The sequence below is a fragment of the Sphaeramia orbicularis genome, chromosome 12 (genome assembly GCF_902148855.1).
Source record: "Sphaeramia orbicularis chromosome 12, fSphaOr1.1, whole genome shotgun sequence".
Taxonomy (NCBI): Eukaryota; Metazoa; Chordata; class Actinopteri; order Kurtiformes; family Apogonidae; genus Sphaeramia; species Sphaeramia orbicularis.
The window spans coordinates 71,317,849-71,337,557 of NC_043968.1; the positions used below are offsets into that span (position 1 = coordinate 71,317,849).

At 36.2% G+C, this 19,709-nt stretch overlaps 2 protein-coding genes across 5 annotated transcripts in view; both read right to left on the reverse strand.

Annotated features, from left to right (window-relative positions):
• Positions 1 to 1,171: 1,171 nt before the first annotated feature.
• Positions 1,172 to 14,653, reverse strand: ak1 (adenylate kinase 1). 2 transcript variants are annotated; one of them, XM_030150362.1, is made up of 7 exons: positions 14,508 to 14,653; positions 9,285 to 9,324; positions 7,134 to 7,169; positions 6,887 to 7,050; positions 4,873 to 4,989; positions 3,783 to 3,974; positions 1,172 to 1,928 (listed from the first exon to the last, which is right to left on the reverse strand). In XM_030150362.1, exons 2-7 carry the CDS (start codon positions 9,289 to 9,291, stop codon positions 1,863 to 1,865), a joined length of 582 nt encoding a protein of 193 aa, XP_030006222.1. In that variant the 5' UTR covers positions 9,292 to 9,324; positions 14,508 to 14,653; the 3' UTR covers positions 1,172 to 1,862. The 2 variants fall into 2 exon arrangements, with proteins under 2 accessions (XP_030006222.1, XP_030006223.1); XM_030150363.1 differs by lacking the exon at positions 14,508 to 14,653 and adding an exon at positions 9,729 to 9,837.
• Positions 14,654 to 16,811: 2,158 nt separating this feature from the next.
• gpsm1b (G protein signaling modulator 1b) overlaps positions 16,812 to 19,709 on the reverse strand; it is a 51,097-nt gene continuing 48,199 nt past the window's right edge. For all 3 annotated transcript variants that reach the window (XM_030148667.1, XM_030148666.1, XM_030148665.1), the window contains exon 14: positions 16,812 to 18,767. In XM_030148667.1, coding sequence (XP_030004527.1) covers positions 18,573 to 18,767 — 195 coding nt within the window. In that variant the 3' untranslated portion in view covers positions 16,812 to 18,572. The remainder of the gene's footprint in view (positions 18,768 to 19,709) is intronic.

Genomic DNA, 19,709 nt, shown 5'->3' on the forward strand with positions numbered 1-19,709 from the left:
TTAACCCTCCAGTATCTGGGTTCGCCTTTTAGGCACACTTTGCACTTCGTGTTAAAAAACTTCATATTATTTTTCACAATTTAAATAAGGTTAGAATTCAAAAGTTGTTCATCTTTAAAATTCTGTCCACCAACTAAAATTTGCACATTGTAAACAAAAGAAAATTACAAGAATAGCATCTGTCTCCCAAGTGTGCCAAAAATGCACTATTTCTTCCATTATAACCAGTTTTTGATCCGTAAGCCATTAAGGCATAAATCATGCTTTTACTGATATCTGGACTTCATTTGAGAGGTGAGGGTCTAAATTAATTTATTAACATTGTTAATGTTGCTGTTAATCATTGACATATGCCAGGCTGCAAAAATCAAATAATATGTAATCCAATTTTTATGTACTATTTTGAAAAAAAACCAACACATTTTGTGTTTTTTTTATCAAAAAATGTAGTGACATCATGATGAAAAGAGATTGTTTAAAGGGTTAAAAAAAAATCTAAAATGAATGATTATTTGATATGTATGATTAGGACTGACCTTGATTTACAAAAATAAAATCAAATTAGAGCAGAAAAATAAATCAATATATAATATTTAATAGTTTGATTTATAGGTGTGCCATTTTGGCACACTTGGTGACAGATGCTAGTATTTTTAAATATTTGACCTGGTGCCAAAAATAATAATGCAAATTAACCAGTGTTGTTGTTAATCATTGACATGTGCCAGGCTGCAAAAATCAAATAATATGTGATTCACTTTTTAAGTAGCATATTGAAAAAAATTAATTTTTTGTGTTTTTTGCATCCAAAAAAATGGTTTGTTTACATTACAAACACGGCATTTAAAGGGTTAAAAAATGTGACAATTATTGAGTATTTGGTATTTTTATTTACAGCTCAAATTGATGAAATAGAAATAAGTGTAAAAGAATTAAAAATAAACTGTATGAAAAATTTTTGACATTATTCCACAAGTGTGCGAAAAAGGCACACTTGGTGCTTAGTAAGGGCCTTGGTGGACGGGATACCGGAGGGTTAATATAGTTTTGGTTTTATTTTTAATGGAATGTACTGTCTTTCTGAATGGGGGTTGTATGTAAACCTAAACTAAATATCATCAATGGAAAGTACATCTGTCAAAGTCACCACTAATGAGGTTTTTTACAAATTTTACACATGGTTTCCCTTTATTAGTAGTATATTTTAATTCCTTACATATACTGTGTTATATGTGTACATATTGAAGAAACATGTTTCGGTCTTAAAAATAATTGTAAATAGATTAATCATAAAAAATGTATGCATATCAAGTCCACACTGGTTCTGACAAGTAATTTCAAAGATTATAAATTAAAGTGAGATACAGAGGTTCACCAGTGTATCCACAGTGAATGATTTCAGCCTTCGTTAAAAGGCAGAAATAATTACTATTCCCCATTACTTGTGCAGTGTAAATGGATTCAATTAGAGAGACAAAGACTGTAAAGTGCAGTTTTGCTCCAGAGTGAGCGTTGTGCATCAAAGGTTAGAAAATGCTTCACACTTCCACTCAGACATCTCTCTTTAAATTACAGCCTTATGTCTTTTAAGATGTCACTTAGACTAATGTTCAGCACGACTAAAACACATTGAACACATTGACTTACTGATGCTTCTTAGTTGTATGTGTTAAACAACAGGTATATATTGTTATTGCTGGGTTCGCAGCAGATTTAAGGCATATGTAATCCTTAATGGCCTTGAGTTGTTTGACCAAGATAATTGAGAACTGTGTTTTTTCTGGTCCTTATGAAAATGACACTGAGGACGTTACAAACAGAACAGAGCAACAACCAGACACAGTTCCAGTTCTGTTGTTTTACTACAGTGCATCAATAGCCTTGGAGACTTGGCCGAAGACCTCCTCCACTGGCAGCTCCGAGTCGATCTGGACAAAAGAAAAGAAGGATAAATGGTAGAGTGTGTTAGGAGAAGCAGAGAGGGAATGTATTCAATGCAAAAAAATCACATAGATATTGGAGACACTGTCAGGGCTTGATCAGGACGAATACAAAATATGTGGAAGACAGGGAGGAATTCACTGTCTGAGATTTGGGTGAGCATATTATGCACACTTTGCACTTCATGCAAAACAACAAAAAAAAAAAAACAAGTAATCTAATTGGGGTGACGCTGTGGTGCAGTGGATTAAGGTTCTAATAGTTTTGGATTTTTCATTATAGTTCAGTTTTATTTGGTTTTGACTTTTTTTTTTCTCTAATTCAGTTAGTTTTAATTTGTTTTTAGAGCAGGTTTGCTAGTTAGTATTAATTTTAATTTTGTCCTATCTTTTCTCTTCTTCTCCGTCATATTCAAATAAATCCCAGACAGGACTCTGCTGCTTTCTCCCAACTTTAGTCTCCATGTTTCCAGGTAAAGTGGGGACCATAAGACGACTGGAAACCACAAGTGACGGACCGTCAAGTGTCATATGGTGGTCGCTGGCTAAAATTGCTAGAGCAAAAAAAAATCAATTTCGTATCAATCCGACATTGATAAAGACAAAAATGAAGGGAATTTTATCCATAATTTTTATATGTTTTAGTTAGTTTTGTAAACACACAATACAGTTTCAGTTAGTTATGTTTTTTTTTTCTTTTAATTATAGTTTCTATTTATTTCAGTTAAAGAAAATGTTTCTACAATTCTAGTTTTTGTCATTTCGTTAGTTTTTGTTAACGATAATACCCTTGCAGTATATAGCATTGTCGCCTCACAGCAAAAAGGTCCTGGGTTCGATTTCAACCTGGGACCTTTCTGTATGGAGTTTACATGTTTGCATGGGTTCTCTCCAGGTACTCCTGCTTCCTCCCACCATCCAAAGACATGCACTGACAGGTTCATTGGTCAACTTAAAATTGCCCGTAAGTGTGAATGTGACCGTGATTGGTTGTTCATCTCTGTATGTCAGCCCTGTGAACTGGCAACACATCCAGGGTGTACATCGCCTTTGCCCATAGGTCACAGGGATAGTACGCAAATTAGTATACTGACACTCAATAGAAACTTTGAGGTACAAATGTCTGCATATTTCTACTTGTAGGGGGGTTGTAATTATTCATTGTGGATTTATTGATGACTTAGTGCTTGGGTAGTTGAGATAATAATGAGTTGTCATGTTGTCACAGTTCATTGCACATGGGTTGGTCTCTTTGCAAAAGTGGACCAAATACACATTGAGCAATACTCAGTGGGTATCTGCACAATTTGAGGATTGGTTTTGAAGGCCTATATAAAGGCCCAAAAAAGACCACCATTGTTAGTCCAGTGAACAGCATCATGCCACGTCTATCATGTGAACAACATCTCCGGGCACTGGGTATGGTGGAGGCCGGTTTGAGCTCCAGTGATATAGCCAGGCGTATGTATGGGCTGTTCCCAACCCACAATCAGAAACCTGGTTGAACGCCACAACACCACAGGCTCTGCTGATGATAGATCGCCTGTATCGAAGCAAACGGAGGCCATACCCGGTATTGACTGTTGTGACTTTGTGTTTGGCAGGTGAATTTTCTTTTGTTAAGTTTTTGTTTTGAAATTATTCTTGAAACTTTAGATTGTTGTTTCTGTATGCCAATATCCTAAACAAATGATTCATATGAAAAAATTCCAGTTTAGGGTTTTAAAATAAAAATTATGTCGAAAAATATGGTCTCAAAGTTTTCATTGACTGTGAGTGTACATGCAAATTGGGATCTTAGCAGATCTGGCCTTATGTTTGTGTGGTGTCTGTCCTCCAGACCTTCCTGACGATGCCACGGCCTTCATAGAAGGCGATGACGGGCTCTGTTGCTTTGTAGTACAAGTCCAGGCGCTTCTTGATGGTCTCCTCGTTATCATCTGAACGTCCGCTGGTCTCACCGCGCTTCAACAGCCTCTGGACCATTGTCTCGGCTTTGGCATCAATGTACAGCAGCAGGCAGGGTTTACCGATCTGTGGGGTTACACAGCGTTGGCTCATTAACCTCCTAAGCCAGCTATGGGTTTTCTGTCCACATTTGTGCACAAGAGTTTCACAACTTTATACAAAAAAAAAGAAAAGAAAACTGTCCACCACAAAGGACATTCCATAAAAAAAAAGAACTACATCTGAAAAAACTGTTGCATCATGATGTTTCCAATATAGGCAATTATTTAACCCTTTCATGCACAGTGGACACTACAGTGGACAGCTGTTCAAAGCTGTTCTCTTGTATATTCATGGATTTTGTTGTTTTAGTTCCATATCATCATAGCATCATCCCATACACTGCAATTCATACCATTACTGTAACTTTGCTGTTCCAGATAAACCTGATCTGCTGTAACATGTTTGAGTGCAAAAAAAAAAAGCTAATTGTTATTAGACTGTAAACAACAATTTTGTTTTGTTTTGAGTTTTTTTTTGTATGCTTTTTTTTGCATATTATCTCTGTGAAGTAAGTAATAACTAGTATTACAGTATATTAAAATGTGAGAAAACATCGGATTAGCAGCATTAAAATATTTCTATTTAATAGTTTTTACACAGTATATAGGTAAATATATGTTTTATTGCTTCTAAAATTAAACGCATGGTGTCCAGCTGACTGGACATTTTTGTAACTCCATGAAAAATGGGTTGATTAAAAAAAAAAAAAAAAAAAAAATCAACCACATATTGGGTTTTTTTCATGCCTAAAGAGGAATAAAAACACTCAGGAAAAAAAATCTTGATAAAGGTTCTCATAAATCATGCATGAAAGGGTTAATAAAAAACAAAAAAAGCTTGTACTTTGCTGACATTTCCTGGGTCTTAGGAGTTTAAAGCCCCGGCAGTAGGTTTGACTTGTTCAAAACAGAACGATAAGTACCTTCTTCTCGAACTCCTCGCCCTGCTTCACCTCACGGGGGTAGCCATCAATAAGGAAGCCTTTGGAAACGTCAGCCTTGGCGATCATGGCGTCCTTAATCATGTCTAAGACTGTGTCCTGAGAATGAGAAGAGAGACATTTGGTCCTCTAGTCGCAGTAATTTCTCAACTGCAATAAAATCTTAAATTTGTGATTTGCTAATGTCAGACCAGTCCACATTTTAGCGTGTTCTCAGGAAAAATAGATATTGGATTTTCAGTGTTAAAAGTGGGAAAGAGTGTCCAGACTGTTGTCAGTGGAAGCTGTTAAAGCAGCATCTGTGTTGAAGGAACTATCAGTATTATTTGACACAGACATGTGCTGCCATTTCATCTCCCATGAGGCAATGGGAAGAATGGACTAAAATCCTCTTGACATATTTTATTTACTCATCTGTTGGTGCTGTATACTGTCCCATGCTTCAGGATGCCATGTCACAGTATGGTTAGTGTTATTTGCTGTTGTCATGTGTCTGTATTGTGATGTCTTTTTGTTTTGTACTTTGTTTTTTATATGGCGTTGCAGCCTCCTTGCACTATTGCCCACAACAAGTGTCCCCCTGGGGACAATGGAGTATATCTTATCTTATCGTATATTTAGTGACCTCAGTTCCCAAACAATTCAAACATGTAATAAAATGTTCAAGTTGTGCTAATTCGGTGTAATTAGGTGAACCTGTGATGTGCCAGGCTGAGTGGACATAGAAGAACCCAAATTCGGTCCATTTTGTGTTGTGTCTTTGTTAATTTTTCTGAATTGTGCCCCAAACCTCCACATTGTGTATGGAAATGTAACAAAAATGAAAGGTAAGGTTACACAGAAGTAAACATGTCTATATCCCATCTTTTTCAAGGGTGTTTCAGGCATCAAAATAAAAATGCTTATATTAGATTAGATTAGATAAGATAAGATAAGATAAGATAAGATAAGATAAGATAAGATAAGATAAGATAAGATAAGATAAGGTAAGGTCAGGTCAGGTCAGGTCAGATTAGATTAGATTAGATTAGATTAGATTAGATTAGATTAGATTAGATTAGATTAGATTATTTTAGGTTAGGTTAGGTTAGGTTAGATCAGGTTAGGTTATATTAGGTTAGGTCAGGTCAGATCAGATCAGATTAGATTAGATTATTTTAGGTTAGGTTAGGTTAGGTTAGGTTAGGTTAGGTTAGGTTAGGTTAGGTCAGGTCAGGTTAGATTAGATTAGGTTAGGTCAGGTCAGGTCAAGTCAGGTCATATTAGATTGGATTAGATTAGATTAGATTAGATTATTTTAGGTTAGGTTAGGTTAGATCAGGTTAAATTAGATTAGATTAGATTAGATTAGATTAGATTAGATTAGATTAGATTAGATTAGATTAGATTAGATTAGATTAGATTAGATTAGGTCAGATCAGATCAGATCAGATTAGATTAGATTATTTTAGGTTAGGTTAGGTCAGGTCAGGTCAGGTTAGGTTAGGTTAGATTAGATTAGATATTACTGGTTCTTTGAGTGGAGCCCTTAGAAATTAAGTTTCCTGTAATCATATATATATGGAAATAGTATATATAAGTGGTAATATTAGTTGTAACAACAATGAAAGTAAAAAATTATAATAATAATAATTGCAGACTGGAATTCACAATAAACAATATCGCACAATGGAAACTGCACAGTTCCACTGGTGGAGTGAGACTGGAGTTGAATACAGTGTTATTTCTATTTACAACATTAAATGAAGTTGCTCAGTGAAAACATCGAGCATTTCTATTATTTTTTCAATTATCTTTTCTTAGTTAAAGATTCAAATGAATTAATGAATCACATGGCTTTCTTCTCTAGCCAGAAGAAAAAGTTTAGTAACTAAAATATCTTAGAAAACTTCCCATCTTTTCTGGAAATGAAATTGTTATGGAGTCCTGAACATTGACTGTATAGTCCATATTAATTTTCTGTGCTAATACTTTATTCTTTGGATAATTGTCTTACCAGGGGTACGAGCTCTCCCTTCTGCATGATGGCCTGGAGCTGCTTCCCTCTTTCGGAGCCAGAGGACACCTCAGCCCGGAGCAGATCCCCAGAGGACAGGTGGGTGTAGCCGTACTTAGCCACCACCCTCTCACACTGGGTGCCCTTACCAGAGCCTGGTCCACCTGGAAAACACACAACACATCAGGGGTGTACACACTAACTTGAAACCAAAAGGCATTTACTGGTAACATAGTCGTGTACTCACCCACAACGAAGATAATCTTAGCATCTTTAATTTTATCTGCAATAAACACATCACAGTCAGTCCATGTGTCCATTTGAAACTATTACCTTTTTTGGAAAACAAAGCTAAACTTTTTGTTTTCTAAAGAGTTCAGTTCACAAGTGAATATTTATATCACAAACCATGACCAGAGTCTGATGAGCAGGAAGTGCTTTTAGTGGATTTAACAGGACACCTGTTTGCCATGACGCTGTTTCAGGGGAAAGTATTTGCATCTGTTCAGGTTTTATTACTCAAACAGTATCGTCATGACAACTGTTGCCAGGTTTTACTTACTAAGATCCCATTTATATCTATCTATAGTGAAGTACACAGAAAAAAGTGATCTTATAAATGAAACCACTAATCAAAAAAAATATAGTGATTTCATAAAACTTAGCATACGTGTTCTGACTAAATGTGTAATGTGTGTGACTTATCGTGTAAACAGTTCTGTTGTATGAGATATTTGTTACCATGTTATTAAGGCTAAGGTTGAGTTCAAACAAAAGCATAGATAATACATCAGCTGTGTACAACTAGTGTAATGTAAATGATGCATAGTGTGTTGGCTCTTGTATTCTATTTTTTGCCATGTCAAATGGTGATGTTGTTGATGATGTTGTACTGATAAATCTGCTGTAATTATTGAAGAAAATGATTGAATTGTTGAGTCTGTTTGTATGACTGTACTACCATGATCATATTGTTGTGTGTAATTCAGTTACTGCATTATGTATTTGTTGTGGTTCAAAGCTAAAATTAGGAAATTAGTATTGTTTGATTCTTGTATTAGTGATAAAGGTGTAAAAGCACTGAGGGGTAGGATTAAATAAGTGTATACTTCTTCCTACTCCTTTTCAACCATGCAATATTCAGACTTGTATGTGCTTGAAGATAGATTCTGTCCATTCAAATGTTTTATTTTGTTTTGTTTTGCTTCTTAGCATATTTGAAATAAATCAATCAATCAAATCAAAAATCAAATCAAATGCTGTTGCAACTCTGCAATTTCCCAGTCTATCTATCTATCTATCTATCTATCTATCTATCTATCTATCTATCTATCTATCTATCTATCTATCTATCTATCTATCTATCTATCTATCTATCTATCTATCTATCTATCTATCTATCTATCTATCTATCTATCTAAAGCAGGGGTGTCAAACATGCGGCCCGTGGGCCAACTCCGGCCCACCAACCAGCCTGCAAGATGAACATGGATAGTGTAAAAATTACACTGAAGATGTAATCAACCAAGGGTGTTGAACTAGTTTTAGTTCAGGTTCCATATACAGACAAGTGTGATCTCAAGGAAAATAATACCATAATAACCTATAAATAATGACTCCAAATTTTCTTCTTGGTTTAATGTGGAAAAAATATCATGTTATGCCGATGAATTATGACAACTTCAAAATGTTCTCCTTCTTATAGTGCAGAAAATAGCATAAAAAAAAGCATTACATTATGAAAATCTTTACATGAACAAATTATCCTTTAACAATAAAATAAGAATAACCTGAAATGTCTCGAGAAAATTAAGTGTAATTTTAACAATATTCTGGTTGTTACTAAATGTTTTGTGCCTTTGTAGAACTGATCCATTATGCACATGAATAAGTTGAGGCATAATATTGTTAAAATTGCACTTAAATTTTTAAAGAAATTTCTTTTTTTTTTTTTTTCAGGTCATTCACATCTTTTTTTTTTTTTTGTTTGGATAGTTTGTAAATGTAAATATTTTCATAATTTAATGTTTTTGATTTTTTTTTTTTCTTTTTTTTTGTATCTTTTGCACTAAAATAAAGAGAAAAAATAGGAGTTGTCATTATTTATAAGTTATTATGCTATTTTTTTTTTTTTGGTCTGGCCCCCTTGAGGTTAAATTGGCCTGAATGTGGCCCCTGAACTACAATGAGTCTGACACCCCTGATCTAAAGGCTTCTAGTGTAATCTCATTAATGACCAAAAGAGGGCAGTAGAGTCTAATCAAACAGGTCTGCTTGTGCTGTGGCTGCCTCAGAGGTTGAGGATAGTTAAAATGAAACTACAAGAAAAATAATAATTATGCACATAATTACTTTAATTCAGTGTCCATTCAGAGCCTGTTTAAAATGTTATATTTACCTGCCATTGTGTTGCTTTATTCGAGTGCTTTCCTTTTTCACTGAAAAACAGAAAAGGGACAAATAGAAATGGATTAATTCACCACAGGCCAGCAGATAATTTCACTTGACAAAAGCAAACAAGCACAATTTGAGGTAGTTACATGGTCTATATTTTGTGCAGAACAAGGGTTATTTTAATAGTACCACTTTTTGAACTTTTGTTTCTCTTCTTACATTTTTTTTTTTTTTATATCCAAACACATTATTCACCAAGAACAATGAACGTCTCAAAAATGAAGCTGACATTTCAGATTAATACTGTGCAATAACAACACTAAAGCACCAGTCAGCCTGGAGTTGAATGCTAATATTAAAGCTAAACTGTTTGGTTGTTAAAGCACTGAGGCTGTTTTATATGAATGTTTTGATCAACCTGAGACGTGTGAAGAATTCTTCTACTTACACCGAGTGGAGTTATTAATTGCTGCAGCAACACTATTCCCTGAATGCTCACTTCTTCTGTACTGACCACAACTACTATCTAAAGGAGACAAAAGCTGCATAATTTCCGGCGTCCACTGTTTTTTGTTGTTGCTCAGAATGCAGAAGAATGAGGAAGCCGGTTTGGCGAGTCACTGGCAGCTGCATGTGTAAACAGATACCTTAGATCAAGTGGCTGCTCGCCTGTGACATGTGCCTAGGGTTGAAAATGAGTGGGTTTGAGGGAAGTAACTTTAAATAACTAAGATATGGCTCCACACCTGTTGAGTCCAAATAAGCATCATGACATGGGACATGAGAGACGCTGAACATACATGAATTAAATGCAAACTCAGAGATAAACATCCAGTTCGGGACACCTCTTTATGCACAACATGCCGTTACAGAATGATCGTGGGATGAAACTGTTAAATGCAAAAATTACACTGAACATATGAAGAGCTAAGGATGTTAAAATCATTGTGGTCAATCTCAGTTGGGTCAGATTAGTAAAATACTCTCATAGTAAGATATAAATAATGAAAACTCCAAATATTTCTCTTTGTTTTAGTGTAAAAAAAAAAAAAGCAAAATTACATGAAAATGTTTATGTTTATGAACTATCCTTTCGCACAAAATGTGAATAATCTGAAGACATGAACAACGTGATATGTCTTAAGAAAAGTAAGTGGAATTTCAACAATATTCTCTCTGTTACTAAATATTTTGTAAGTTGTAATGCACATGTGTAAATGATATGTTAAACTTGTTCTTATTTTTCTTAAGATATTTCAGGTTGTTTGTAGTTGTTCATGTTATTCAAATTGTTTTAAAAGATAGTTTTTAGATGTAAACATTTTCAATCACCTAATTTAACTTTTTCAGTCTACAACACAAAGAAAAGTTTGAAGTTGTAATTATTTATAGGTTTTTATGTTCTATATTCTTTTTTTCTGAATGCAGAGTGCAGTGAACTGACTGTTGTGGTTTCTTGTCACTGGGTTACCCTGACCCTAATCCTACATGGTGAACACATAACCCGAGAGGGTTATTCTGGTGAGTTTTGTTAAACAGTATTCATAAAAATAGGCACAAAAGGCTCATTGCTTGAGGGAAAGTATATTGGTCAGTTAGTCTGTCTGTCTGTCTGTCTGTTTCTATGCGCTCTGATGGTCACATTTCAAGTATTATTGATATCAAACCATGACCCAATGATTTCCCAAATTCTCTAGTTGACCTGATTAGTTTTTGCCAATATTAGGCCAAAGTACAGCTGACATACTGGCCAAAGTTCAAAAATGGATATTTTGCATAACTTCTGCCACAATCATCATATCAGCTTGAAACCAAAGCCAAATTGTGCATTTTTCCATTCTGCATCTGATGGTGTGCATCATGACATCATAAGGGTCACGCCCTCATTAGCGCCCCAGGGTAAATATCAGAGGGTCAGTAACCTAAGTTTTCTGAAATTTCAAATGGCTGTAATATCACCAACATTCATCTGATCATACCAAAATTAAACATGCGACATCTCTGTGCAAGTCCCTTCTCATATGCCAAATTTCGCAACTCTAGGTTGCATGACTTCCAGTTGCTATGGTGACACATGCAAGATGTGTTTATCATTAATAACGTCCCTTCTGTTCATCGTAGTGATTTCAAAATAATGGCAAATTATTGGAAATTAAATTCTCCATTGATTACCTTCCTTATTTGTCATGCATGTATATATACATTGATTTTGAGTCTAAAGTGAACAGGGGTCAAGCACCTAATTTGCATATTCATAAAACGGCTTCTATCTTGAAAACTAAGACAGATATCAACTAACTTTGTATTATTGACTTATAGGAAGTCCAATATGGTCTTTCATTTGGTACCAATTTTGTTGACCTTCGATGACCTTGAAAGGTCAAACTCAAGGTCATGATTTTCAAAATAACTAATTTTTGACCGCAACTCACTCAATTTTGCAGATAGAGAAAAATGACTAGTAAACGATTAGGTTATAAAGCCTGAAAATATAGGCCAAAGTTCTCTTTTAAAGGCCTTTGGCAAGTGCACTGTCTTTGGCAGTTTCATTTCTACGGTCGACTGTACTGTTAAGAATGTGATCACTGAGCCTTTTAATGACCACTTTAACTCAGGGTTATGGTTGTATAGTGTAAGAATTATACAGTTAAAGTACACATATTAGTTTAAAAGGAACATCGTTTAGTTTCTGTCTTTAACATGTGGCTGAAACACAACTTAAACTACATCAGTTTAAAAAGAAATATTAAAGCTAATGGTGAGTTGATTAGTAGTTCTGGAAAAACTCAAATGTGTTTTAAAAAGTTGATCAAATGCGCTTTCACAACTTGTTGGATTTGATTTGATAAATATTTAACAAAAATGTATTTAAGATACCAAGTCACAAGAGATTTTTTTCAATTTTTAACAAATAAAAGTTTTAACAGTATCAAGTTAGTGAGTAACTAATCACAAAGTGCTTTACAGTACAAAATACAATTAAAATACAGTTAAAATGCAATACATACATAAAGTACAATCAGTTTGTAGCAGCCATGAGTCAGTTGGAATTAAAATGCCTGCTTGAACAAGAGTGTCTTGAAATGTTTTTTAAAAGTCTCAACAGAGTCCATGGACCGTAGGTATGGAGGGAGATCATTCCAGAGATGCAGCGCTGCAGCTTTAAAAGACCTGTCACCTCACGTACTAAAACAGGTGTCAAAGTAGCATTAAACTAAGACAGTTGAGTGTAATGCAATAAAAGATATTTTGGAAAAAATGCCAAAAAAAAAAGATTTAAAACCAAAGATTAATGTTCTTATCATGTTAGGTCTTTGTACATAATTTAATAAATATGAAGTATATTTAAACATATTAAAAACTACCAACTAAGTATTATTTAAACCCACTATATCTGCTTCCTGGGATGGGGAGTTAAAGCATGGATTAAATGGATTAAACAGTCTTGGCATTGTCACCTTGGAATAAATCATGATTGCTGGAGGACAAATTAGGCCTGCATTCATTCAGCTGAACGAGGGAAGGGACTCTGGTTTAAGGTTAACGTTTTAAATACTCTGAGACCTGAGGTTGACTTTGTGATAAGGAGACTGTTTGCTCGCTGCCAAAAGGCCTGCATCAAAAATCTCGTACGATCTAAAGAATGTGGGGTCATTGAAGGAGCTCCAGTACCTGTACTTGCTTTCACACACACATATATTTGACAGAATACACACCAAAGCTGTGAATACTCTGGAGTTGTTAGCTGATTCTCACACTAGCAGAGCTCCTTCAGTACTGCTGGTCCTACTTCTCAGATGTCCACTCTTTTGCCAGGGGCCATCAGTCCTGTGGACGCTGGGGACTGTAAATGTCATTTGGAAAGCGGTGCCTGAGTCAGCACCGAGCTGGTTTAGGAATCCCACCCTGGCCTATTATGGAACCATGTCCTGGGTCTGCTGTCTGTTTGGCATGTCAGTCATGTTCTGGTTCTAATGGAGTGCAAACAGCGTGTTCCAAAGTTCACAGTGCAGGGATTTAACTTAATACGGTGTCGGATTGTGGATGCTTTGTTATTTCTCAACAGAATCTGCATGGCAACATGTAGATTTGTTTGAAGTTAACTTTACACTTTGTGCTCAAAGCCCCGTGGCAGTGGAAGTGTCTCTCTTAAAATGCATGACTATAAATAATGCACTATGTTGCAACTGGGTTCCTCATTCTGCAAAGTTCAGACTTCTGCAAAGACTAATTTCATTCTTATTTTATTCTTGATTTAAAATTCAAAGATGCCACACCCTGCTCCAAATGTCAGGACACTTTTTCTGTCCCGGCTGCACGTCTTATTACAGTTTTTTAACATGCAGCAGCTAAAAAAAGAAACAGTCAGTCTGCAGCTGTTAAGGGATAGCATGTCACCCATTCTCAAACAGCTCATATGAAGCTTTCACCTGCTGCTCCAAGAAGCAACGAGACTGAAAACAAAGTCCTAAAAGTGCATGATCTACAGTTATAGTAGTTGAGATTGTGTGCTGCCGGTTGCTAAGTTGCTCTGAAATGTAACTGTACTGTCCCTTTAAGGGAGAACAGGGGATCCATTGACGTCAGTGCAGTGGCAGATATTCCATGTTGTTTGTAAAAGGATGGAGCGTGATAATGTCAGTGTGACTTAATGTAATGAACGGCGGAGCTGCTTGTAGGTGGATGTGATTGTGTTCTTAAGCGTGAGCTCAGTTGGTGCTAATGGGCATCATCCACACACACAGGAATCAATAGCACTCAGCCCCTAAGCAGCTTTGAATGACTGTTGCTGGCATTGGAATTAAAAGGTTTGGGCAGCCTGAACAAAAATGGCTTTTAATGGGTGTAGGAGGTGGAGAAGGTTTGCATGTTATTACAGGTGAGGCAAACTGATCAAAGCAGGCAGAGCTGGAGGAACAAACACAATCATCAGTAACAGCTATGTTTTATGGCAATTATTACATAACCCACTGACACCAGTGGATGACAGACATACACGCCAATGCAGCTTTAGCACCACAAGGTTTTAAACATCATCTACAAAACTGTCAAGAGCAAAGAGCAGACATTAGAGCATTAGTCTGATCCTGTCACTGTCCATCCCATGCACCAGCCCTGCCCACTCTCCCTCTCTGACATCTCCCTGTATTCCCCACTCCCAGTCAGACCGGGCTCCTTCCATTTCCTCCTGTTCTTCCTCTGTGGAGCCTTTGTCCTCTGTACTGACCTCTGTTTTCCGCTGTGGTTCTAGATCCTGGTGCAAGGGGGCTGCCGTCCCTGGATTCCCCGTGTGTGTGTGTGTGTGTGTGTGTGAGAGAGTGTGTGTCTGCACAGTTCCTGCTGCACGGCGGCCCTCCCTCCCCCATGGTATGCCTTTATATAGCTCAGCTGAGCCTCCTCAGCCTGCAGTGCATTCTGGGTAAGTGGGAGCAAAAGCAGAGAGGAGGAGAGTGAGGGACAGAGAGCTGAAGATGGACAGGAGAAGCCAAGAGTGAAATTAGATGCAGACAGAGGGGGGGGGGGGGGGGGGGGGGGGGGGTCGAAGTCTGTAGGACTACTCACAGTTCAGACCATTAGGTAATGAATGGCTTCAGATGCATTCGTCCTTTTGGGTTCTGTTTAACTCATAAAGACCCAGTGCTACTTTTGTGGCAGTTAGCAAATTAATTTTTTTCTATTTCTACCTTTAACTGATTTATCACCCAATTATTTTTTTTTAATATTATCCTCTGTGTTTTGCATTTTTTGTTGTAACTTATGTATTTTCTTATATTTAATCCACAGATCATTTAGATCAGTGTTTTTCAACCTTGGGGTCAGGACCCCACGTGGGGTCGCCTGGAATTGAAGTGGGGTCACCTGAAATTGCTAGTAATTGATAAAAGTAAAAACTTACTAATAAAAAATATATGGTGAGTTGAGAGAGACAATCACAACACATAACAGACATGACAAACTGTGAAGCTGAAACTGAAGCACTGTGGTTCTGTGTATCTTTCAAATGTTCATTGTGGTCGGTTTCAGATCCTGCAGCTCTTTCATAATTCATAGTTTGAGTTCTTGTTTGTTCAGTATTAATTGTCAGCTTGTAAATCCAAGCTGGACTGACTGTACATATCCTGACCAAGGAAAATAAAATTCTCCCTTTGTGCAGTAATCTACACCTGGCTTTTCTGCCTCCGTCCATAATAATATACAGTATATAGACTAAATGTCATCTAAAATAAATGTGTATTTGTAATGTAATATAGCAAACTATTACATGATCAAAAACAATTTAATTTTAGCAAAAAAAAATGTCTCTGATTTGAATGTCTGGGGTCACCAGAAATTTGTGACGTTAAAATGGGGTCACAAGCCAAAAAAGGTTGGGAACCACTGATTTAGATGTTCATGAAAACTCAGAGTAAATTCAAAGCTGATTATATCAGAACACACAAAAATGAAGAAAAAGTTACTTTTTCAGCAAAGATATTGCTAACTGAATATAAAAACAAATGTGTCCAACCACTGTCATTGATCCAACACCATAGCTTTTACAGGTGAATCAATGTTGTAGAAGATGACGGTATTTCCACATTCACTATGGAGCCTCTGAAAACATCCAAATGGGTCATATCTGATGACCATGAAAAGACGACATTGCATTTTACACCAAATATTTACATGTATTGATAGGATTAGTGGACACCGGTGGCTGTTTGGGTCTCTATGGGTTAAAGTCCTTGTCTGTTGATTGAAGACAAGGAAACTCTGGAAGACATCAGCAGTATTCATTTGGGTTATGGACTGTCCAAACTCTGATGAAACTAAATCACAAAATGAGGAAAGTACCGGAATCCTGGACAAATCAAAACAAATCTAAACCATGAATAACAAGAGAACAATGTCAGTACTGTTGCAGATCCAAAACAGACACATCAGACCAAACACAGACTACGACCACAGTACAGCCATAGAGGAAGGACCGCACATAAAGACCTGGACGCCACAAGAGCAAAAACTCCGTGGTCAGTCCATGTCAGGCGAGGTAAACACAGACTTCCTCTTACAAATATGACAAATATGATAAAAGCCCAATGTATAAAATATGGATCACATTCTCTATAGACATATCTGAAAAAACTGATTTCGTTGCAAATGCTAAAGCCCGTTTAATTGAATTATGACCAAACATTTGTAATTATTGAAAATCATGGAAGAAAGAAAAGTATTAATGAAAATAAAAAGTGCCTCAGTGAACTCTGTACATTTACTTAATCTTAGTTATGCAACTAATCTGGAAGATAACCAAATGTTTGGTCTTACATTTGGGTTTTATTCCACTAAAGATTACAACTTGGGAAATCCAGTGCAGTTACAGTGCACTGCAGATCTGTCTGACTCATTTTGAAACACCTTTTATGTAATATCTTTCCATTATAAAGGGCAGCATTCAAACAACTGGTAAAGTAACTGAAAATACAGAAATCCTAAAGAAATAAGGAAGTCAATCCACAAACCGTAATAAATGGTAAAACCGAGCCAAAACAAGCATCTGAAACATTTTATTAAAAGCATGAGGGGACATGTTTATGCCCTCAAATGGAACATAAATACAAAATATATATATATACACATGTATGTACAAATTATGGCAGTGACAAATAGCGCACCAGGTACTCTCTAGAAATGTTAATTCACAAAAAACAGGAAAGGAAAATATTTACTGTCGCTCCCAATGTGATTTTTATCAAACAGGCATGAATCAAAAATAATGAGCGTGAACTCGATATATGATCCATCCTGGTTCAGAACTCAGGCTCAGTAATTACACCGAGGTACAAAAATGAGGTATGCACTAAGTCTCAATTATAAAGCAAGTCCATAGATCAAATAAGATTTGTTTCTAAGAGCTTACAAACATTAAAAAAAATCGTTCTGTACCTCTCGAGTTGATTTTTTAACATATTTACCATAATTTGCAAAAAAATCTCCATAGCTGTAGTACAAGTAATTACAAAAGTCACCATTGAAATGATAAGAAAGTGCCCAGAATCAATACGCTTTCAGCAAAATATAAGCATTACAAACATGTCCTATAAACAGTCACAAACAGTGAATATGTTTGAGAGTCCAGCGGTGGAGAGATTGTACTGTTGTATTTCACAGGTGTAGTACAAAGGTTTGACCACAGGGAGGCAGCGTACTAGCAGTGAAACCTACAGATGACCGCTTTGACTTTGTTCATGATACTAGATTCTTCAGACTTGTTCATCTTCCTTCTCTGTGTCTAAGTTATATTTTAGTAATGGTAGTAAGCAGTAGTTTGTTTTCAGATGTTCAGAACATCGTTGGTCACTTTAAAAGCAAAAGCAGAAACATTAACTGGAGCTTAGATTATCACACACAATGTTGAATCACCAAAAGAAGCAGCTATTTTATAATCACTTACTCAGCAACCTGGGTGACTGCACACTGTATTTATATATTTATATAAAAACTGTTTTCAGTGATGCATAAACACGTAAATCATATTTGCGTGGAGAATCACGTCGAAGTTTAAAGAAATCAACTGATTTTTAATTTTTCTCCGAATAATTGGTACATTTTCATCTGAACAAAGCTGTTTGTTTAACACTGGCTGTTTCTTTCTAATACTGTTACTGCACTATAATACCAGTCTTTTAATGGTGGTGGAAAAGATAAACATCATTGATTTAAAAAAAAATAACAACTAATACATGTGATCACAAATCTAATCCTGGTCAAATCATTTAACTAAAACATTCACGTCTGTTGAATGCTTATGTGTCATCATTTAGGAGATAATCTGCCTACTGATGTGTGTTCAGATACTTTTCTAAATAAATAAATGGGATTTCCAAAACTCTCAGCTCTTCACATTAGTCCTCCACACACTGTTCACCCGTCGTGCGCATCTAAAACCAACAGGGATACAATCGTAAGTCTGACAAGATGCTGATTAAGGCATTAGATTACATATTTCATGTTACTTCATGTTATTAAGATGAAAAATCATTACTAATTAGTAAAAAAAATCCAACTTATATTATTTTCTCACATAACCAACTTTAAATGTACCTTTTTCAATGTTATATCAACATACATTTCGAACATAATACAAAGAGCAACATTTGACAGGGCGCCACCTATTGCACATGGGGTTGTTATTAACAGACGTTGTTAGTTTACTTTTGGGTCCTGTTGTCAAATGTTGGCTCGTCGTGCTCTTATTTTTTCTGGTTTGCTTTTCTTTGACAAGGAAGTGTGCAGCTTCATTCAATCAGTCCTATCTGGAAAACCCCCCCGGCGGCTCAGGATCCGGGGGTGTGTCCTGTTCGTCTGTGGGGAGCTGGACGCGCTGCTCATCCATACGTTTGGCCTGCACCCTCTGGATTAAACTGAAGAAGTCTTCATCAGGCACCGTGGGGGCGTGGGGGCCCCCTTCAGGTGGGGAGCACCGCTGGTCATCGATCCTGGACGACTACAGTTGTAGACATTAAAATGAGTGAGTGTAGAAGCAAACGCATTTAAGTGTAACTTTTGGAAAAAAAAACAGTCAATGCACAGACGTGTTAAAAGCTCTGTGTGATATTTAGTGACATCTAGTGGTGAAGCTGCAGATTGCAACCAACTGAATATCCTTCGTCAACTGCAGTGGCTGCAAAATCTGAAAAAAACTCCCTTGTTCACTTTGTCTTGTGCGAGCTTTTTTAGCAGCAATTCCATTAATGTCAAATGATGTCAGAGATAATAATAATAATAACAACAATAATAATAATTAAGATAAGATAAGATAAGATAAGACTTTACTGATCCTACCATGGCGGAAATTTAACAGTTTACAGCAGCAATAAGCAACACACCAGTGAAAAAGAAAGGGCCAGTAGAAATAAACGTTCTTAACCTCCTAAGACCTAGCTATGGGTTTTCTGTTCACATTTGTGGACAAGAGTTTCACAACTTCATACAAAAAAAAAAAAAGAGAAGAAAACTGTCCACCACAAAGGACATTCCGTAAAAATTTTAAAAACTGCATCTGAAAAACTGTTGCATCATGATGTTTCCAATATTGGCACTTATTTAATAAAAAACAAAAAAAAGCTTGTACTTTGCTGACATTTCCTGGGTCTCAGGAGGTTAAAGTACAAAAATTTAAGTATAAAATTTAAAGATATTTCCGTATCTAAATTGCATTTATAAAGCACTTTTCATTTGACGGAATCTCAAAGTGCAACAGGTAGGATCAAACATAATGGAGTGAACGGAGGAACCGAAACATCTCTTATTAGTTTTTAAATTACTGTTTTGATGCCAATTTTGCATCAAGACTGAAGTGACCATATTTGGACAAAAGAGGCTTAGCTGTGGAAGTGCAACAGGTCACATTGGAAACTTAGAATTTATTTGAAAAACAAAAGTAAAA